This window comes from Dermacentor silvarum, chromosome 8, assembly GCF_013339745.2.
Source record: "Dermacentor silvarum isolate Dsil-2018 chromosome 8, BIME_Dsil_1.4, whole genome shotgun sequence".
Lineage (NCBI taxonomy): Eukaryota > Metazoa > Arthropoda > Arachnida > Ixodida > Ixodidae > Dermacentor > Dermacentor silvarum.
The window spans coordinates 154,818,028-154,841,701 of NC_051161.1; the positions used below are offsets into that span (position 1 = coordinate 154,818,028).

Below are 23,674 nucleotides of genomic sequence, written 5' to 3' on the forward strand. Positions count from 1 at the left end.
ACAAGAGTTAAGCCATTATAGAGTGGCAGTAGCAATTTTCTACACCAGTGAATTTAGGTTGTTGAATTTAGGTTTACACCATGGATGCGCTCTGGCTACTCGGTTTGAAGCTTCATAAGCTGTGCTCCCCTGACGTCGTAACACGCCTTAGAGTTGAGTATAGCTTGAACCAGCGTTCGGGCGTACGAAACCCAGCGCCACCCCAGTGGTGGCGACGCGCTTGATCAGATGGCGAAATCACCGCCGCTGTCACTCAAGCTACTTCACTTATGCATTTGCACCACCTTTTTTCCTGGAATGGGACGCGAAGATTGCGCACTGCTCTGTCCAATGGTGCTGTCGTTTTCAGCGCCAACCAGGAGTATGCGCCACACCAGCTCTTTAGGACTCAACAAATGGTCGTCTATTTAAGTGGATCCGAGAATTTAAGAGGATACAAGAAATAGGATGTTGGACATGCTGGATGTCGGTTATCTTTGATTGCACGCTTGCTATGTAATAACTATCCTACCGGCTTGAGCATGCTTATGCCACATCTAAAACGTATTCAGTGTCTTCTTATAACTATTTCTTTTACAATCATTGAAGCATTTTCTTACCTGAGTGCTTATACATTTAAAATATTGTAAAACGAGCTTTTTCTTTACTGGGCTCCATGCAATTTATCATGGTTTAACGATTTCTACTGAACCATGTTTTTTTGTGTCGTTAACAAAAATAATTTATCTGTTGTGCCTGAAATTTGAAAATACAACTATAGAGAAACTGAAAATGTGATTCGCCTCTTGTTTGTATATCTTCAGATGCTACATCCAGTAAGGGGGTTATGCATGGAGCGGAAACACACAAAAATGTACACACAGATACGCGCGCGCGCGCGCGCGCGCCCAGGCAGACACACACCATTACAAGCGATAAAAAGCCGTAGAAGACATTAGAATACAAGCAACATAGTTGGCAACAGGTTACCAGGAGCATGCAACAGCATTCCAGAATTTCTTCACGGGTGAACATTTCAGGGAAATATGATTGCAATTTCGCCAGCTTCGTACAGTTTCCCACATGTTGGTACTATTTAATGTGAAAGAACTTTAATTTAAAGGGGCCATGACACCAAATTTTCGAGCCTAATTTATGCACTGCAGGTTAAGAGGAAGCTTTATCTCGGGGGCTCCTCTCTAAACACATCGGGAACGAGAAGTTGTTCTTGAAGACAAATAACCACTGCAGCAAATTTGATGAGCTTCTTTACCTGTAAGAGAAAAAGTGAAGATCTAGTGACTGTAAGAAACTGGGTTTTATGTAGGGCGTTGCTTGTTTATAACAATCCTTGACAAATGCAAAATTTTCAGAAACGAAACTATCATGTTTACAGCTATGTAGCTTAGCAATAAAGAATATAAATATTATGTAAACTACATATATTATTAGGTCCTAAGCGGAGAAAATTAATTTATTATACGGCCCTTTGGCATACATTACTAGTTTCAGAATTGGACTTTCGAAAAACCCTCGTGAACATTGTAACAGATGTGCGTAAGCTGTAAATAATTGTGCCAAATTCGCTCACTTTGGGTGCTTTAACGGATGCAGTTTATACAACAATGATACCTGTATTTGTTGCGCAGTGACGGATCACAGGGAGAGGCCTTCGTCCTGCTGTGGATATAAAAATAGGCTGATGATGATGATGAAAATATCCGGCAATTTTTTTTTAAAACATTCTGACCGTAAATCAAAATATAGTTTCACAGAGTCACTATAGGATTTCACTTTCTCTCTCAAGTACAACAAATGTAATCCCCATCAGTCAAAAGGTTGTTTTCAAAAAGCCCTTATGATGTCATATAAATATGAATTTAAATTGGCAGCATTGGAGATGGCCCCAAGCTGTACCTTTCCCCTAAACCATAAAAAATCCACAGCAAGCTAGCAGAACTTGACCTCATTCTGTGCTGCAAAAAAATTTGCGTAGCTTGCACTGGAAGCGCAATGCTAAAGAGACAGCGGAGCTGATAGGCACTTAGGCAGTCCTGGCTTTTGGGCTAGCCTAAGCACTACCAAGTCTCACCAACATTTACCAGAATTTATTGATTATTAATCGATTATCGATTAGCTTTTGATTAGCTATCGATTGAATACTGCAAGGTACCGGCCACGTATTTGGGGTAGGCTAAGCACCACCAAGTTATTCCAAGCAATTTCCGGAATTTATTGATTCTTGATTGATTATCTATTAGCTATCTATTGGCTATCGATAACTGACTAAGCTCAAGTAGTTCCAACCATGCTTAGCTAGTCTTAACCAGGCTCAGCTTCGCTAGTTCACAGGTGTATGTGCCATTGCGCTTGGACCCTTTCTGCACTACCGCCAGGATCGGGTCACATTTTCTTTTGGCCCGTTACGGACTAACTCTCGGCTTAAACAGCTCCGCTGTTAAAATAACGATTTGAAATATTCGTATGGTAATTGAGCAATATAGCAGTCTGGCAGGATTGTCTTATGACAAAACGAACTGCTTTCTGCCTGGCCAATGTGTGCGTGTATTTTTATTTCGCATGCGCGCATGTCTGGGTATAAGTTGTGCAGGCGCTCTCTGGTTTGTGCTGTTTTACTCAGGTGACTAAAATAATTTCGCACACACTGCAACGATAACCCTGCTGAGCTGTTGCCTGAAATAGCATGAGGAGCAATATTCTGGCACGGTGCACAGATGGTTTAAGAGTGTTTAGAAGCAAAGGACAAAGGCGGTCGCCACGATCTTCACGACGTCACACAATACATGCCAAAACGGCGGTTGTCGGTAGAAGGAATTTAGGGGAACTTATTTCAAATTGAAAACTGAATTAAGGCTAGTTCTGAGAATCAAGTTCTTCTCTGTGTACTACCATATTTGCCCTTCAACTCTCAGTTGCAATGCTAAGCTGAAGCAGTTAAATAATACTTGCATAGACAATTTCCGCGTAAGACGGACTCGGTTAGGCCGAATTTCGATATAAGAAACGATGCACAAATATTTGCTTGGGTTAACAGAAAAAATAATCACCGCATATCGACAAAGTGAATCATGATGAGTTGGCGAAGCACAGGGGATCATATTATACCGTAAAATCACCCGTGACATTGCCCGACTCGCGCATGTAAATGCCTGACAACGCGGTGTACAGTATATACAATGTGTCTTATTGCTCATAACGCATATATTCTGTTGAATTCCGGGTTACGTTTCAATTTCATTATTACTGCTTTATGGTCGGTAAAATGAAGAGCCAGCGGTTCTTCTAGCGAATACATCCTAAAGTTTGCAAAGACGAGGGCTATGCACGTTCCCTTCGTGGTCGTGGGTTGCTTGTAGTCGTAAGAGGTGCACCGTAAGAGAGGAGCTTGTTGTCGGCGTTGCCGCTTTGCCGCCGCTTCCCTCGTTCTCGCCTCCGGGGTAGCTTGCTGTCGGCGTTGCCGGCGAGCCGCCGCTTCTCGCGCCCTCAAATCCGGGTCCGCTTGGCGTTTTTGCCGCTTTGCCGATGCTTCCCGCGCCCTCGTCGCCGGACTAGCTTGCTGTCTGAGTAGACGTTGAGCCGCAGCATGCCGCGCCTTACGTTCGTCCATGGCAGCAAGAGATTGTGTCGTCTGGAACGCGCCATACACAGCAGCGCCATCTCGTGTATAGACGTTGAGCCGCTGCATGCAACGTTTCATCCATGACAGACAGATGGCGTGGCAGTCGATGTGAGCACGGACGATGGTGCGCCATAAAGCCCCTTGATGTTAGAAAGTAGCGACACTCTCCCCCCCGCGCGCGCTTTCCTCCTCAATTCTCCTCGGATTTCTCCCCCTCACCGGGCCGGCGCGGCGCTGAACCCTCCAGTGGCTCGCTGCAGCCGCATTAGAATCAATGCGCGCGCTTGTTTATTCGGCCCTTTCAAGCGTTGTATGGGAATTTATCCCTTGTGAAACTGTCATGAAGAAAGTACGTTTCCGATAGAACGTTGTGACATTTTTTTTTTGAGGACGCTTCGATAAATACAAGCGGAAGCGTTCCGAAAAAATGAGTACCAAGCAGTGGCTGAGCTGTTTCCCTCTACGTCGCCACTTGGGTTGTCCGTAACGCGGAGGTGTATTTGGTGCATACAATATAAGCAGCGTAGAGTATAAACTAGAATTTGGTTCAAAATATTCGCTCTTAAAATGCTCAGAGAAGATAACCAAGAAGAAATGTGATAGTTTACTTAAAGTGAATTCACCAAAATCAGTGGGCCAAAAGCCTTTGTACCAATGCCACTGTGCAAAATACGTGCTGTGTTTGCGAAACAGCCAACAAAGAACTTTACACACGCGCCTGTATTCCGTCACTATGAAACGACGAGAAATTACATTCCATCACCTCTGGGAGTAACCTAAGTCTCTCTCTAAAAAAAACAACAACAACAACAACAAAAGGCTGATTGCTTACACGGAAACTGCTAAGACTGGCACTTGATAATTAACTTACAGACTTCAAGATGGCAAGTTAATCAGAATTGAGGGAGATTATCAGAAGCGCGTGGCTTGTACTTAATGAGCATGCGCGAATAATACATAATACCACTTATCTACATATATATTGCGGTTCATGCCTTCGCAACATAAAGTACGTAAAGAAAAGGAAATGCTCGCAGTATTGAAACTTTGCAAAGATACAATAAGCACGCAATAAGAGTAAAATAGTTCCTTGGCTTCACAAGTATCAGGCGCAAGGATCACACGCACACACACACACACACACGCGCGCGCGCGCACACACATACACGCACACACGCACGCACATACACAAACACGCACACACACACGCACACAACTACAAAATATGAGTTACAGGCATTAACTCACAAATTACATACATTTGAAAACTAACGCACGCGCGAAAACACAAAAAGCTTTGTCACGGGTCGAAGAGTCAACAAAAATTTGAGCCGACTCACTTTAAGAAAAAAACTATATGCACAGTTATCGGTGCTCTGTATTGAACGGAACGAAGAGTCCGGCTATGCGAAGAGCATTAAAATCTTCATGCAACTTCATCCGCAAATATGAGGAAAGCTGCAACATTCGCCTCGCAAAGAACGGCGTGCTTAGAAGGGGCGAAATCTCTTCTCCAGATGTTATGGAGCCACTGCTTCCGACGCACGACATTCCGTTCACCTCGGGGGATATAAAATAAGGCTTGCCAGCACGGACGATGGTGCGCCATACAGAGCAGCGCCATCTCGTGTATAGACGTTGAGCCGCTGCATGCAACGTTTCATCCATGACAGACAGATGGTGTGGCAGTGGCAGTCGATGTGAGCACGGACGCCGCCGGACGGACAAGGCTAGACCGTAAGAAGCTTCGCCCCTGAAAAAATTTAAGAACTTCTGCAGAGCCTATCTTACGATTAACGTGGACGGTAATGCGATTAGCACTAAAGAAATGTAACGGCACACCCCACTGCTAACGCCGAAACGCGAATTAAGCTTTTTTCGTCTGTGCGCTTCGATAAGAATGACGATTTATTGTCATCGCCTTTCAAACAGAGTGGTGAAAATACTCACCTAGCCTACTTGAGGTAATAAGGTAATAATACATGCTTTTCATTCTAGCATCTTTGCATGTATCTCCTTAATCTTTTTCTCTTCATCAACGCCATGCCTGTAACGGATCTAGTCATTTTACCTGCTTTTCTTGCATCAATGTTCCAAACATATCTCACGTATCTCGACTGCTGACCGGTTGATGCTTCCGTCCACTTTAAATCCTAGCGCTTCTGAAAGCTGCCGTTAACAAAGGGTCTAACTCGGTTAATACCTTCGCATTCGATTGTGATGTACTGAGTGGTCTCCGAATTTTTGCTGCAGCAGGGACATGTCTCATCTTGTTGCGCAAATTTGATCCGGTATGTTTTTTGTAAATCATCTCGAGCCACAAATAACAAGGCACTTCGCTTTGTGTTATCGTACAGATTTTCTCTTTTCATTGCGTTGTTCCCGATACTTTTCCATTCAGGGTCTCCGTTTCTCTCAATTTCTTTCTGATGACTCCTGGTTGTCAATTTACACTTTCAATTGCACTGGACTTAGTCGCCAACTTTCCCGACCTCTTCCTCCAGTTTGTGTCCACGCATTTCATGTAGAGATACTTGTGCACTTTAGCCACCCATTTATTTTCATCCATGTTCTGGTGTCTTTTTCCAAACTAATTTTTCTGCGTGCTTCTTTGATTTCAAAAGAGGCCCAACACGTGTTACCCTACACTTTCTCACTTATGGTTTTGCCATGGGCTCCCATACCCAACGTGCGTACCGATCCTTGCTTAACTTCCTATCACGACAACATGTCCGATCTGAAGCGCAGAATAGCATTGGCTAAGGTTTGTGCTGGAACCGTTATTACTTTATAGATTCCACGCACCACCTCATCATTATTGTGGCCTAAAAGTGATCTACGTTTCATTATTGCTGCATTCCACTTGCGCTTTGTTTTCAGATTAGCTTGGTGGGTCTTTGAATAAGTGCTTCATTCGTTTATGCGTAAAAGGAGGTATCAATATTGCTTGAATATGTGTATGACTTGGTGTTGAATTGACACCACATAATTACTTGTCTCTTATATTCCCAATTTATTCCCAATTTCTCCGTGCTAAGCTTACGTCCTGTAGATTTATCGCTGTCTCGCCACACATATTCACAAGTCTAAAAAAATTTTTCCATTTTCCGCTAGTAGCACTATGTTCTCCGGATACACCTGTCCAGGCACCTTCTGTTGCACCCTTTGTCCATTGCGCTAAAGTTGCAAGCAATGGACAACTGCTTCCAACTGCCCATGCTGCTCCTTTTAGCAGGGCATCTGCCACACGGCATGTGTGGCAGATGCCCAGTGCTCTATGCCTTCGTCAAAGAGCTTCTTCGAACAGATATACCTACACAGTCCCGCATATACGGTGACCCATGTCTGCGCCAAAAAGATTCCTTGAAGGACGGCACATATCTACACATTGCCACATACTCATTGGCCCAAGTTAGTCTGAAGCTTTTCTTCGAACCCCATACCCTCAGCACAGCAGCACAATGCGCTACCCACTAGGCCGCCTAGTGACCTGGAGAGGCAGGAAAACTGTTTTATTTATTTATTTATTTATTTATTTATTTAAGTACCCTAAAGGCCCGTTAGGGCATTACATAGGGGGGGATGGAAAAGGTCAAATGGACGTGCACTGTGTAGAATATAAATAATATGGCAAGCTATGAGGTACAGTAAAATTATCAAAACGTGGAACAGATATAAAGAAACGAAAACAACAACGAAAACGATGTTTATACAATATCTGGTAGCGTAAAAAACGCAAGAGAACTGAAAACGCGAAGAGGACTACAGATACAGACAACATGTTTCGCAAGTACATATCAGATGAAATGGAAAAAATTATACAATACTAAGCACATAAAAACATGTTCAAGTAAATATTCAAGCGTAATACGTGGGTTATGACAGGTTGACACACTCTAAAAAGGTTAGTAGTGCTGCATGAAATGATGATGATTCCATAAGCGAGACAATGTTTGAAGGGAGTGAGTTCCATTCGGCAATAGATAAAACTAGAGGCGAATTTTGATAAAGATTAGTCCTGGCAAATATAGGTTTTACTTTATGAATATGGTCTGTGCGCGTCGATATGTGAGCAGCGGGAAGAATATGCGCTCGGGCAAATGGAATGTTGCTGTGGAAAAGGCTATGGAAGAACGACAACCGTGTTAATTTCCTGCGCATGTCAAGAGAAGAGAGATTTAGTGATTTCTTTAAGGCTGACACACTTTGATAGCGAGAGTATGAAGACGAGATGAACCGCGCAGCTTTATTTTGAACTGATTCAAGTAGGTTCGTGAGATTTGAATGATGGGGGTGCCAAATTATGGACGCATATTCTAAAGAGGGCCTGATAAGAGAAGTGTATGCGCGAAGCCTGGTATCTGTGTTCACAAGGTGTAAGTGACGTTTTAGGTAACATACTCCTACATAGATGCAAATAAACAAGCATACATATACAGATAGATAAATAGCCGCTGGAAAGTACCTGAAGTACCTAAAGAACGCTAACGCATTAAAAAGTCAGCTTAACCCGAACCTCACATTAAGTTAAGCCGAATTAGCGCACCCACGACTGAGGCCTGCTACTCGGCTTAGCAAGAGGCCCGGATTAGCACAGTTGAAGGAGGTTACAGTGCAAGCTACACGAGTGCACATTACGTTTTTGTGGACATAAACAACTATTCCAGTGCGAATGATGTATTGGAAGCCTGTGGTACTGGTACCATATAAACAAAGAGTGACGAGATCCTTGATGTGCCTCTGGGCTGATAATAATATTCAGGACAGTGGCCAGGAAACCAATGAACCAGAAGTGGTCACATATGATGCAGCTTATAAGGCCCTGAAGACATCCGCGCAGGCAAGGAAAAATTATAAAATAGGTCAAACAAGAAATTTATTTCTAGTGATGGAACTACAGTAAACGTCTCCTAGTTACATTTACCTTTTATTTCAAGGCTGCTGCATTTATTCAATGATGTCTGAACAATGGGATGCACCGGAAAACGCAAATCTGAAGAGTTGTGCACTAATTTTAATATTACAAATTTCTGATTAGGTGAACAAATTTTCACGGTCTTAATAGGTTTGCCTTAACGGGGGTCTGCAATAGAACACGCTGCTCTCCGCATTCGACAGTAGGACAGCACTTTAGAAGCCCCCACTGACGCCAGAATTTTAAACCCTCCTTAGAAAGTGTCGGATATATCGTTTACTGTTTTTTTATGAATTGGTGCCTCTAAAGCGAGCACCATTTTACTGTCCTCAATAAAGCTTCTAACCGCTCAGTTATTGCTTTCCAAGGGGACACCTGCAGTGGTGACAGCGGTGGACCATTAATGCAGGGAGTTCATCGCGAAGAAAACGTATGGACCCAGGTTTGTACGATCTTCACTGCTGCTATCTTTTCGAGTACAATATTGGTAGAAAACGAGCAGATATATCTTCGAATTCGTGTAGAGCGCGCAAACTAACGAATGGAACACTTGATGCTAATATCATTGCGTAGAAAACAACTTCCCCGCGACTTTTGTGTGTGGGGTGTCAAGAAAATGTCGCAGAACCCATCTCACGATGACTGCTGACGGCAATGCGTGAGCATTGAGTCAATATAGCAAAACAAGGTGTGCTCACCGTCGAAACTATTTATGTGTGAGGAGTGTACTGCAGCGCGACTCCTCTTTCGCTCCTCGCTAAGAACACTCGGTGCCATCAAGCGCCGCCATCGCAAAGCCTACGCGTGGCCTCCGAAATGCATGGCGTGCCGATGCATCCTTACTGATGTTGAGAACATCGTGAACATCAATATTGAAGACAAGAGGCCTTACCAGACTGTCTTGCAGCACGCCATCTGTAATGCGCAGAGCTCCAGATAACAATTACTGACAATGAAGTACTGAAGTAATGAAGCTGCCAGGAAAGATCCATGTTCTTGTCGTTTGCAGCACACAGAAGCCCTTTGTTCTCGACCGTGAAATGCTCACACATTATATATATATATATATATATATATATATATATATATATATGTATGTATGTATATGGACATCGGGTTGGGCATGGTGACAGCTTTAAATGTCGGACTCCACAATGGGCTCACTAATTGCGACTGCCCAGTACTTTCTAATAAATTAGAAAGTAGGCTTGGGATATCTTCGCCATCTTGCCCTACGATGCCTTGGATTTCGAGGTTGGTACTGTGCGAGTACTGTTCGGCAAGAGTCAATCGCCTGTCTAAGCCTTCAGTCTTTTTTTCGCAACTACGTACCAGAGCTATGTAGGCTACTTAGTTGCCGTAGTTGTTTTCGTGGCTTTCTTTACAATATACCTTACGTTTTAATGTATTGTAAATTTCATTTTTTATCCTTAATAAACGCAATAGTCTTTCACAGTAAAGCTTTCTATTATTCTTTGTTGCGCAGGTCGGTATTGTAAGCTGGGGTAAAGGAACATGTAGCAACAACACGTACTCCTTTTTCACCGACGTTTCCTACTACGTGGATTGGATCGATCGTCAGATGAAGAGAGCAGTGCCAGTTGTGGCTCAAGCAGTGCTCAACGCCAGCACACCATCACCAGCGGAAATTCGTCCATAGATGTTATCAGTGTGTATGAAATAATAAATGATGATCATGATGTATGGTGTTTAATGGCTCAAAGGCCAAGTATGGCCAAAGAGCGCCATGCCAGTGTTTGTGAGTTTGCAGTGGAGCGATGAATTCTAAAAAGTAGATGAGGCGTGGCTGTAAAGGGGACTAAAAATAATCGCTGTAAAGTGCGTAAAATATACATGTACTAAAATCATGGCAATGACTAATGAGGTGTACTATGAAATGAAGAATTCATTGAGAAAGAATGAGACGATATTTAAAATATTTAGGATGCAGTAATTGGCAAGAAACACTACTGCCTGAACAGAGCCCTTGAACCACAAGGGCCTGGAGGCATGTGCCATAAAAAACTACTATCACAGCGGCATCCTCTGGAGAGAAGTTGCGCTACGAACTACTTGGGCTAATAACATGGAGGACCACATCGTTCAAGAAATCGACGACTGCTTTGGCATTAAAAAGCGGTTCTTCACCATGAAACATAATGGGGTGAAGAGGGACATGATATCAGTACGCTTGTGGAAAATATTTCTTTCACTCTGTTTCGGCCTCCCGACACTCCACGAGGACATGGAGGACGGTCAGCCTCTCACCACATCTACCACAGGTTCGTGCTTCATCACCAGTAAGCAAAAAATTGTGGGTGCCATATGTATGTGCTATTCTGAGACGACAGAAGAGGACATCGGTTCATCGTGTTTTCGTTACGGGGGGCCAGAAACCTAACTGTGGTTTTATCAAATGACGCTTCTTATCTGTTTAAGCGTCCCACAAGCGCTTCCAGTGGCCTCGCAGTTTCTTTCACAAAAAAGGCTTCAGATCTGTTGAAGGAACATCAACTGTATGATTAGTAGCGTGCGATATAGCTGATGTGGCCATTTGGTCTGCTCGCACATTACCCTCAATACCTCTATGACCCGGCACCCAGCATATAATGGCATGCCGGTTTGATATATACGCTCTGCATAGGGTGGAATAGAGCTCAGTTAGTACAGATTTTTGTGTTTGCAGAGTGACATCAGGGCTTTCACGACGCTTAGGGATTCTGTAAATATACTTGTTTTTTGAAGTTTTGATTTCCTTATATGATTCACGGCCGACAATAGTGCATGGGCCTCAGCCGTGAAGACACTTGTTTCCGGGTGCAGTAAACCGGATTCCGAGAAGGATGAGCCGACGGCTGCGTACGACACACTGGCATGTGACCTAGAAGCGTCGGTGTAAAACTCTGTGCACGAGTACCCCAGGTGGTCCAAATTTCCGGAGTCCCCCTCTACGGCGTGCCTCATAATCAGATCGTGGTTTTGGCACGTAAAACCCCAGAATTTTTTTGAGCACTTCGATTGAAGGTCTCTAAAATGCATGTGTGCTTCTGGTCCGTTTTTGGTGACCTCTACAAACGATGTATCGCAATCTATGATTTACCACTGCCACGGTGGTAACAGTTTCGCTGGAGCCGTAAGACAATTTTCAAGAACTGGAACACCCATTTCCTCACTGAGGTTCCTCACGCGCAAAAAGAAGGGCTTTCTCGCTGGCGGTCGATTATGGAAGAGTGTGGCAGCGGTCACGTCATTTATAGTTGAATAATAAGGAGGTTCAGTGTTAGCGCGTATGCTCAGAAAGTATGTGAAGTTGCTATATGAACGCTGCAGATGGAGTTACCACTGATTCGACTTTACATAGAGGCTCTGGATCGGACTTGTTCGGAAAGCACCGGTCGCGAGGCGGATACCCAGATGGTGAACGGGGTCTAGTATTTTTAATGCACTTGGCGTTGCGGAATTATAAACTATAGCTCCGTAATCGAGGCGTGAGCGGAGAAGACTTTTATACAGGTTAAGCAGACACTTTCGATCACTACCCCAAGTCGTACGTGACAGAAGCTTTAAAAGCTTCATTGTCTTCAGGCATTTTGACCTCAGGTGCTTAATATGAGGATTAAATGTGAGCTTGGAATCTAAAATAATGCGTAAAAGCTTATGCTCGCTGCTCACAGAGAGCTCATCTCCTTTGATTTGTATACTGGGGACAGGCGTTATGAGTCTCTCGTTTGTAAAGAGTATACGCAAGTGCTCTTCTGGGTGTTTACTTTAAAACCGTTCTCATCTGCCCATTTGGACAATCTGTTTATTCCCAGCTGCAGTTGTCGTTCGCAGATCGCAATATTGCATAACTTGAAGGCTATCTGCACATCGTCGACATAAACAGAATAAAACATTGTGCGTGGGATGACTGTGTGCAGGGAATTCATTTTTAAAATAAATAGTGTGTAACTAAGCACGTTGCCTTGTGGCACACCGGTCTCTTGGGTGAATGACTTAGAAAAAGCGTTACCCAGTCTTACGCGGAATGTGTGGTTAGATAGGTAACTTTCGATTGTGTTTAACGTGTTGCCACGGATCGACACCCATCGCAGAGAGATCGCGGAGAATGCCGTAGCGCCATGTCGTGTCGTAAGCTTTTTCTAAGTTTAGAAATAGAGACAGACAGAACTGTTTATGTATGAAAGCATCTCTAATATATACCTCAATGCGAACAAGGTGGTCGGTTGTAGACATACCTTTTCGAAAGCCACACTGGAAGGTGTCCAGCATTTTGTTATTTTCTGGAAGCATATTAGGCGCCGGTTTACCATTTTTTCATACAGCTTGTACAGGCAGCTTGTTAGAGCTATTGGCCTGTAGCTGCTGGCTAAGGATGGGTCTTTGCCTTGTTTAAGTGACTATGGGGTGACTATGGCTTCTTTCCATGAGGACGAAAAACAGACAGTCGCCCACATGGCATTAAAAAGAGACAAGAGTGTTTTCAGTGTTTCGGGGGACTCAGTGTTTCGGGATCCCAGGGGATAACCTGTACTTGATCATTTCGTACATTTCGTACAGTTGTTGGAACAAGCTAGAGATGCCTTAAGTTCAGCTAAGGTAAATGGGAAATTGTAAGCCTCACTCGAAGAACCTTTGCGATTTAGGGGTCGCCGCTCTTCACGTTCTTTGAATCTCAAGAATGTTTCGGTGTGGTGCGATGCACTTGAGACATATTCAAAATGTTCGCCTAGACAATCTGCCTGGTCTTCCAGGCTATCACCTTGTGTACTTACTAAGGGTAGGTGATGTGACTCCCGACCTGTTAGTTTATTTACCCGATTCCAGACTTTTCTTTCATCGGTGTACGAATTTATACTGGAGATGTACCTATCCCAACTTTCCCTCTTTGCACGTCGACGTGTTCTCCTGCCTTGTGATTTGATCTGTTTGAAAATAATGAGGTTTTCAGCTGTTGGAGAATTGCGAAGCAGTCTCCAAACTTTGCTTTGATTTTTGCGCGCTTTCCGACATTCGTCGTTCTACCATGGGATGCGACGCTTATTAGCTAATCCGCTAGTTTGCTCAATACATTTAGCTGCAGCGCCAATAATGAAACCTGCTAGGTATGCAACGGCATCTTCTACATTAAAAAAAGCACTTTCATCTCCACCTAAATACATGTATACACGTAATACGTAAGCACTCGGAACATTTCCCAGTTGGCTGAGTCCATGTTCCATCGAGGAAAATTTGACAAGCATGTATCTTGTTTCGTTAAGTTTAGCATAATTGCGAAATGGTCACTGCCAAAGGCGTTCCTGAGAACAGACCACTCCATGTACGGAATTGGAGTACTCGGTACTATACTTAAATCAATGGCTGATTATGTGTTATATGCAACGCTGTAATAAGTTGGCTCTTTGTTGTTAAGTATAGATGCGCCTGAAGAAAACAGAAAATTTCCTATAAGGCGTCTTCGCGCATCGAAACGAGAGTCGCCCATAAGGGGCTATGAGCGTTCACATCACCAACAACTATGTATGGCGGAGGAAGTTCATTAATGAAGCTTTGAAACTGTGTCTTGGAAAGTTCATAACAAGGAGGGACGTAAATCGAACTAATTGTTACTAGCTTACCGAACAGTACTGCTCGGACAGCAACTGCCTCAAGGGAAATTCGGAGGTTTAGTGGCCGACAGGCAACACCTTTATTGACTACTATAGCGACACCGCCCGACGAGGCGGTAGCGTCGTCACGGTCCTTGCGAAAAATGGCATATTGCCTTAAAAAGTTTGTGTTTTCTGCTTTGAGATGCGTCTCCTGGACACACTGCACCCTCGGACTGTATTTAAGAAGGAGCTCTTTGACATCATCAAGATTACGAAGGAGACCCCTAACGTTCTATTGTAATATTTGAGTGTTCATAATGAAAGAGGAGTTTGTGCTGCGTGTTCAAGGAATGCAAATCAGTTCACAGAGCCTTTGTCGGGCCCTGTGATGCGGGATTTTTCTTTTCTGGAGCGATCGCGAGAATCTCGCCTCTCCCTAGGCGCTGATGGCGCCATCTGGCTGGTTGTTGTGTCATCGCCTCTTGCAAGGCGCTGGACACGCGCTCTTGCAAGCGCTGTGTTGGACGTGGAGGCTTCGTCTCAAGAGACGAGACCCTTGAGTCCACCAGCCCGGAGGTCGATGGCCCCTTCTTCTGGGATGGCGGCGCAGCGCTAGCTGCAGCCGCCGAGGGGGTGGATGGCGTCACCGCTGGCTCATTGTGTGCGGGCCGGACAGCCGCCGGAGGCCGTTGTGGCGCTGCCGCCTGACGCGCCACTTCGGCAAATGTATTCTTTGGCAGGTACACTACCCTCCTGCGTGCCTCTTTGAACGATATGTTTTCCTCCACTTTGATTGTCACGATTTCTTTTTCTTTTTTCCAGGATGGGCACGATCGCGAGTATGCGGGGTGCTCCCCATCACAATTCACACAGTGTGGCGCGTTCTCACAATTTTCAGATGGGTGTTCATCGGCACATTTGGCACAGGCTATTCGGCCTCGGCAGTTCTCAGAACTGTGGCCAAACCTCTGGCATTTGAAGCAGCGGAGGGTATTTGGGATATAAGGCCTGACTCAGATCGTTAAATAGCCGGTCTCGATCATCTCGAGAAGCACACTTGAGCCGAATGTTAGGATTAGATGCTTGGTTTGAATCTCTTAACCATCACGCCTCATCTTAATTCTTTCCACATTGATGACATTCTAGTCGCTCCATCGCTCCAAAAATTCAGTCTCAGTTAGCTCCATTAGATCGTCATCGGAGATGACACCACGAATGGTGTTCATAGAACGCTGTGGGGTGACATTCACTGGAATGGCCCCGAAAGACAGAAGATTAGGTAGCTTTTCATATTGCATTTTATCATGGAGTTCAAGAATTAGATCACCGCTTTCCAACTTGGAAACTTTGTAACCTGGGCCAAAAGCTTCCATCAGTGATTTCTAACCAGGAAAGGTGAAACGATTCTTGCTGACTTTTCTGCTTTCTCAGGATGTATGACGTGAAATCTCGAAAAATTATCAACTTGGCGTCCAAAAAACTTGAACACTTCTTCGCTGCGCCCTCGTTTATGAGGGCGATCAGGGAGTTAGGGGAATGACGAAAAAGTCATAAAGGTAACGACAGTTTCGGTAGCTATGCCAGCCGCCCACCGCCGAGCCCAACAAGGGGACGCTACGAGACTCGAAGGACACGCAGACGCCAGCTGTACGTAGCCACTATAACCTAACATAATAGACCCAAGGTTGGATAAATTACAACAGGTTAACCCTTGCTGCCTGGAAAATGGGAAGTAAAACGAAGCGAAGAGAAGACAGGAGAGATGGAAAGTGAGAGAGAAAGACGAAGGTTGGAGGGAGACAGAGACAGGAAAAGGCAACTAACGATTTCCCCCGGGGGCGCCGTCTACGTGAAGCCGAGGCCAAAGGGGTGCGTTGCCTCCGCCGAGGGGCCTTAAAGGTCCAAACACTCGGCATCAGCTCAACCCCCAGGATACCATTTTCCCCGGAGACGGCTAAGCCGTGCACGGTTAGACACGGGAGGGTCAAACCCTCGTGTGCTCGGGTACGTAGTGGCGGAAATAATAAATGGAACAGTCAGGTGCTGGAGGGCTACATAGATGTTCTTTCCTTTCTGCAGGCATCCCTTATATAAACGTGGGACTGGACAGAAGCAATTTTCACGCTTTGGAGTGGTTCTATCATGCGTGGCAGCTTTTTCAAAACAGGTATATCGTGGAATAGTTTTATGTACTTAGCTTGATGACAATACAGTGCCTCGACATCGTACAGACGTCGTTTGTGGTAATTTTGTAATTTCATCTTATTTGCTACATGTAAAAACGTAATCACCTCAACAAAAATAACTAGTGGAGCTGTCTCTTTATCCTGGCACAGTGTTCTTGTTTTCCAGCATCGAATATTAAAAAATAGGCTTTGGCAAATCAGGTGTCCAGTTGATCGGCTACTGAATACGTTCCAATGCAAAAAGCTCAGTCTGATTGCTTCCTTGTATATTTCATTGAATAGTACAATTTTGCCTGCATGCGCACATGTTCGTAAAACTTCGTGCCTGATGCTTTCACGCCAAACACTGCCCAGTACGAGTTTTTAAGCCAACAGTATTTCCTTAAGTATCCAGCGTTATAGGATACGCTAGATGCCAACATTATTTTTATTACCGTAAACTCTGCTTTAAAAAGTGGGCTACCTTCGTGTTATGTCATGCGTATAAACCGCGCAGCTTACTATTCAGCGAGTCTTATTTTTACGTCTTGCAGCGGGAAATACGACCTAATCTACAAGGATTTGTTAAATAATCGTTTTGTAAAGAACATCGTCGCGTAAACTAAATGATCACAGTCCTGCAAAAATTCGAGAACCCTTTGGAGTTCATCTGTCTAAAAATTGATAAGGGTAAGCAACTCAGGGTCATGAAGTTGTTGCTGTTATAGCCTGGGGCTTCTGCGCGGTAATAGCCCGGAAATATCTTTCTGGTTTGCCAGTCAGCATAATAAATTGTAATTGCTGATAACCTTGAAAGGGGGGCCGTGTAATGTGGGTGAAATTTCACAAACGCCCATACCACCGCAAGACATTTTTTTTCTCAGTTGTCGACTAATTTGCCTCTCTGTGCGAGAGTGCTATGCTTGCATGGGCTTGAACCCTAACAAATGCAAACTTATATCAATTTCCCGCCGTCGCAATCCCTGTCTCTCTACTTACACAATCGCAAATGCCCCAGTGGAATCAGTTCTAGCGTATAAGTTCTTAGGTACAACGCTGTCCCACAACCTTTCCTGGAATGCGCGGGCGACTAACGTAATTTCGTCAGCTAACAAGACACTGGGGTTCATGACACGTCACCTTCGTCAAGCTCCTCAGTGCGTCAAACTACTCGCATACAAATAATTTGTCAGACCACAACTGGAATATACCGCTGCCACCTGGAACCCTCACCAAACATATATCATCAATGCACTCGAATCAGTTCAGAATTGTGCGACTAGATTCATCCATTCTTCATATTCATATAACATCAGCATTTCACGCTTAAAGACAGAATCTAGTTTGATATCTCTTGCTTTTCGTCGTCGTATCGCCACGCTCTCTCTTTATCACAAATTCTTTTACAGATCGCTAAGCCGCCCACCTTACATCACGCCATCATCCTCACGCATGTCACAGCGCAGCAGCCATCGACTGCAAATTGCTCGTACTCGTACACGAACTGTCACAATTCAGACTTCATTTTTTCCTCGGGCTGCCAGAGACTGGAACGACCTACCTTTCAATGCCGCTGCCATCACATGTCATTCAGAATTCTTGGGAACTGTTCAAACTTGTATTTAACCGTAACACCTGCATTTTATTGTGTAAACATGTTAACCACCCCTTATGTAATTATGTAATACCCCGAACGGGGTCTTTAAGGTAATAAAATAAAATGAAATCACACTTTCGCTGTCATCTTAGTACTGCACAAGCAGAGATCCCGGCCAACATTGTTTTCAACAGCGTGAAGCGTCGTAAGCGGTGCTTCGTCAAAGTGGGCAACAAATAGAGTCGCTTGTAGGCGCTGCCGCAGATAAATAAATGATCAGTCCTGTGCGTCGCCACACACAAAAACAACGTCGATTCACGGAAGGCGAGTGAACGGCCACGTAATGCGTGATTAGTGTGATCTAAATCCCAGATAACATACGCGCCGGCCGCGTAACCACTATCGCCGGAAACGAGAAAAAAGTACCCGATTCCCGCCAGGATCGAACCCACGCCCGCCGCGTGGGAGCCGGATGCTCTACCACTGAGCCACGCAAGCTTCTTTTTTATTGCGTTCTTCGCAACAATACGTACACCCGTACAAAAACAAAGCAGGTTACTTGGCGCTACACAAATTTAATACATAATTTGGCTAGACTGTGCTACTTTAAAAGGCCTTCAAAGAGACCACCACAGACACCAAAACGTCAAGCTCCTGAATCCACTCTGGTGGTTCAATCATGTGCTTTAATGCATCGCGGGTGTACGTGAGACTTTCAATTAGGTGTTGCCTTGCCGACCTTGCATCTACGCGGGCACTCGTGACATCACTGAGCCACGCAAGCGCATCGCTCAGGTCTCTCCTCAGCACCCACACACATTAACTGAGCCACGCAAGCGCTTGCTATCGGGCCGCGGAAAATAGCTTTAATGCAAGCATGCAGGGGGAGACGACTCGAGCTTCCGCCAGTATGGTGGCGGAAGCTCGAGCGACGGTCAGGAAAGGGTACGACGCTCCTCCACTCCGCAAAGCACAAATGCGCTACGGCAGGGTTCGTCGAACTCTCCGACACGGCGCAGACAAGGCTCCGGAGTCAGATCGCCAACAAACACGGGTTTATTCACCCAAGATACAGCACAGTGCGACAGTCACGGCGCTTACGGGCCAAGGCACCGTCAAGACCGTTCGAGTACGCGCGCCCGCTGAGCTAGGGCTAACCGGGTAGCGGTCCGCCAAGCGCGATAACAAGGACTCGCGAGAACAAAGGTCTCATGTAACCACATCGTTGCGAGCCTGTGAGCATCTGCCGCGGCAAATGATCTCAAAATGCAGCCCAAAGATAGCCAGACCCGAATTTTTAGTGACCCAAAAGTCGCCAAAAAGATAGCCAAATGTTTGATGATGTTCTGCAGGTGTCTTATAGATTATGCAGATGGCTCACCGCGTATTTCCGGCTCCAAAACTACTTCCGCCTCATGCAACCAGCCCAACAGTGGCCTCAAGATCTGCGCAAAGAATTCTAGTGAGAGCTTCCACTCAGACGTAGATTTAGACACCACTTATTGTTACAACGAGCCGAAGGATTTTGTTTCCGATTGATTCATGACGTTATCAGTATTTACTGAGCCCTGTTGTGAGCTAACTTTAGTTCACGCCTCGCTTTACTCGAGGCATTTTTCTGTAAATGTCGCGCAAAATACTGCCAGCTCCAGTCTCTAGGATCAGCTTCGGCTGGTCACGATCAAGTGCCCAAGAGGCGGCCCGAGCTCAATGCATTTTCGAATAGTGATGCCTTTCCTAAGCTTGATTCATAAAATAAGCATGTTATTTCTTTCCCGCTCTCTCTATTTCTCTTTCTCAATTTTGTATTTCTTTTACTGAAACGTAAAACGTGAAACATTCTCGCATTTTCCTCGTGCGAAGAAAGGACAGTTGTGACTGCAATTCGCCTTTGAGTGCAAAAACGGAACTACCTGCTGACCCGTAGCAGAAGAGGTGAATTGAATTAAAGCTTACAGTTTCAATTGCCACCTAGATTATGGAGCTCACAATAACCCAGGTGGTATTAGTATCGAAGCGTTGAACTATGCAATTTTTTAACAGGGATTCCCTGGCAAGTTTCCTGCACCCTAAAAACCTCTGCGTAAGTTTCTGTGAATGCAGGCACGAAATCGTGTGCTGCCAAATTTCCGAGGGAGGCTGTGTACCTTACCATCAGTGTGACTTGAAAAAAATAAAGAAATGTAATTCCACTCGGGAACACGTACGCGCGCGGCGACGATGTTAGCGCGTTTGGACTTTAAACGCAACCTCACTGCGACGACCTACGACCACGGTAGAAATGCGCTTGGAGTCCCCATATAATTTCTATCGCAATAAAAGGAAATACCTCTTGCTCAGTTACCCGTTATTTTATCATAGACAACCACTTTTGTTTAACCTATTGAAAGCATTCTCACGTTCCAAAAATACTCATTGTACGGGTGGTCAGCCCGCCGGGGCAGACAACAGTAGAGGAAACGAGCCCGCGCACTCTGATAACTCGTTCTTCGCGAACACAATCTGCTCGACCAGGCTGGCGCACCTTCCGTTACCGTCACTACGTCACACTAACTGAAAATGGCGCACGTGTGTTCTTGGTTCTGCAAAAAGGACACGCATTAAATATCCTATAACGCATTCGATTATCCTTTCTTTAATAAAGCCGGTGGGCCGGCAATATCTGTGTGTTTAGAAAGACTAGAAGGGAAAGAGGGGACGGAACGGCAGCGGTCCTCCACGCGCACCGTGCCGTGGCTACCGATATTCATAACGGCAGACGACGAGCGAGTACAAAGTGCGTCCAGCAAGTTCGAAGTGCTACAGTGCGCTCGTGCCTGTGCCGAAGTTCGTGATCATGTGGGAGCCTCACGCAGCACCTTCACGCTACCTTAAAACATCCTCATTCTGAACTGCAATATTTTAAATTTTGAATGGATTTATGCTTTGCATATGCAATAGTTGCCTTCGAATGAGGAATGAATTTCGGACATTTTGTAATAGAGTAAGAAATTTGCCGAGTTTCTTACTCCATTCCGAAACAACGCACCACCAGAAGCATTTAAAACCCAATATGCGCACAAGGTAAAATTTTCCTTTGAAAGAGGGGTCCTTCTCCCATTCCTTCTTATATACACGTCTGCATTTCGTCTGCCCATGCTTAGTTTTGAGAACGGTTTTCTTACTGAACCACGCGTGAAGCGGCAGCAGATGGCGCCGAAACCAAAACAAAAAGAGAGCTTAGCCTTGAAACACGCGTAAACAAGCCAGCGACGACTTAACATCATCCACTCAGCGCCGACATTGCCTAAAAACACAGCCTTCGAGATTGCCTACACAACTTTTTCGCACCGATGTGCTTTGGGTTTTCATAAACCGGCGTTCCCAAATTTTGTCAGTGCTGACGTGGTCCCCGGGACCCGGAAGTCCTTAATATAAAAATAGCCCAAATATAGCCATGTAGCCGACTTGGAATTTTCGACGCCAAGCCGCGCAAAATGTAGCCCAATTTGGCTATTAATAGCCCAATCTGGCAACCCTAGCGGCGAGGAAGCGCTCAGCGGACGAGAGGGTGGGAAAAGTAGTGTGTAAGCATAATAAATAGACATGTTTTGTTTAAATAGTGCGTTTCGTTTAATTGTTAGCCCTTAGCGCACAATAGTATGAAACAAGAAGTTTGGGTAACATCTGCGACGTGGTGCCCATATCTTACATGAAGGCCAAGGTCTATTCTGTAACACAAACGGGGTGCGGGCCAATGTGCTGGGAAACTGCTCGGCCACCAAACACAATCTACGCTGTTATACTTTGCCGGTGACAAATCACAGTGCAGAAGCACAGTACAAATGTTTAAAGAATGGGACGACATGCCGTCTATGGTTTGTCATAATGTCGAACTGCGCGCCATCGAACAGCGACGATTGTACATGTACTTTTCTGGTCAGTAGTTCATTTCGCGCCGGTTCCTTCACGTAATATATATATATATATATATATATATATATATATATATATATATGTATGTATGTGTGCATTAACTCCGTACGATGAAAACTGTGCGCGGACACAGGGTGCGACATTTGACACGTTTGATTTTTGCACCATTTCCCGCGCGTTCCGCGCGTGGCTGGCCGATGCACACTGCGCTACCGCGATACAGAAAATCGTTCGTCACAGAAGCTATACAGGAAACTTTCATACACTTGCAAACCGCTGAAATTGTTACGCAATGCCATTACACTACAAGGTTAGAAATATTACAATTGCAGTCCATGAAAGCGTGTATTTGTATGCGCGTTTATGTGTGAATGCGCGTTTACGACTGTTGACTCTTTGGCGCATTCCGGGAATTTGTGCGTGTGGCATATGCATGCGGGTTGCGTGATGAGTTTCCTGCATTTTCTGTGCCCTTTGATTGCCTCGCTGTGACATCTTTGGTATATTACAACTTGTTGCTCGCTTTTTATGGGCTTCTCGTTGCCTCGAGGATCACCATGTGACGCATTCTGAAACGTTCCACTTCGGCGATAGTTCGCCTTTCGCCTTCAGGGGCGCGCTGATTGCCTGGTTGAACAAAATTGAATGACGTCGAGCTGCACCAGCCTATCAGCTCATCCAATTTTGCTAAAGCACCCAATCAGAGCACGCCTGAGGGCGAAATTGTCACCTAGGCGAACTATCGCCGAAGTGGAACGTTTCAGAATACGTCCCCATGATCGCGTCCGAGTCAGCCACATCGGATGTGAATCAGTGTTCGCATTCCCCTTGCTTGTTCATTGCGACGCGATCAACAAAAGCGCGAAAGTTTGTACAGCGCCCGTGGGTGTCTTCCACGCGCCTCTGTGCTCGTTTTCATTACTAGTACTCTCCTTCCGTGGCGAGAATTGGTTGTACAGCACTAGATTTGCTATATTGAACATGCCGTTTTGTCCTGATTTAACTTCGCAGCGCGCTTGGGGCGACGTAAAGCAGCTATGATGATGAATGGTGTTTAATGGCGCAAGGGCCAGGTATGGCCAAAGAGCGCCAGGCCAGTGGTTATGAACTGACAATGGACCAATGAATTGCGCAAGGTGTGTCGTGGCTGTAAAAGGGCCTAAAAACAAATCGCTGTAAAATGCGTAAAAAATATATGTAATAAAATTATGGCAATGGCTAATGAGGTGCACTATGATCATGAAAGAACAAATTGCAAGGTAATGACGATAAACGAACATATTTCACAGTTTTTTTTTGAAAAGCAGTACTGCTTTGACAGACCCTTTGAACACGTAAGGGCCTGGAGGCGCGTGCTATGCAAAACTACTATCGCGGCGACATCCTCTGAGGAGAGGATGCGCTACGAGACTATTGGGCAAATAACATGCAGTGCAACATCGCTGAGAAAATCCAAAACAGCTTTGGTGTTAAAGAGAGGTTCGTCACCAAGAAACATAGCGGGGTGGAGAGGGAGACGGTACTGGTACGCTAGAGGAAAGTGTCTTTTTCTCTCTCTTTCGGCTTCCTTGCACTCCACGAGCACGTGGAGAACGGTAAGCCTCTCTCCACATCTACCACAGGTTGGCGGGTCATTTCTAGTCAAGAGAAAATTGTGGGTGCCAAATGTATGTCCTATTCTCAGACGAGAGAATAGGACATTAGTTATTCGAATTTTCGTAACGGGACGCCACGGACCTATCTGTGGCTTAACTAAGTGGAGCTTGTTGTTCGTTTCGGCATCCCACAAGCGCTCCCAGTGGCTTCGAATTTTCTTTCTCAAGTAGGGCTTGAGATCTGTGGCAGGGATAGAAGTGGTAGGGTTAAGGGCTC

The 23,674-nt window shown here is 45.1% G+C and overlaps 1 protein-coding gene across 1 annotated transcript in view; it reads left to right on the top strand.

Moving 5' to 3' along the window:
* Nucleotides 1-16,208, top strand: part of LOC119461781 (chymotrypsinogen A-like) — a 53,727-nt gene extending 37,519 nt beyond the window's left edge. Inside the window, exons 6-8 of the mRNA XM_037723157.2 lie at nucleotides 8,903-8,976; nucleotides 10,021-10,209; nucleotides 16,143-16,208. Of these exons, the coding sequence (XP_037579085.1) occupies nucleotides 8,903-8,976; nucleotides 10,021-10,194 (248 nt within the window). The 3' untranslated portion in view covers nucleotides 10,195-10,209; nucleotides 16,143-16,208. The remainder of the gene's footprint in view (nucleotides 1-8,902; nucleotides 8,977-10,020; nucleotides 10,210-16,142) is intronic.
* The last annotated feature ends 7,466 nt before the right edge of the window (nucleotides 16,209-23,674 follow it).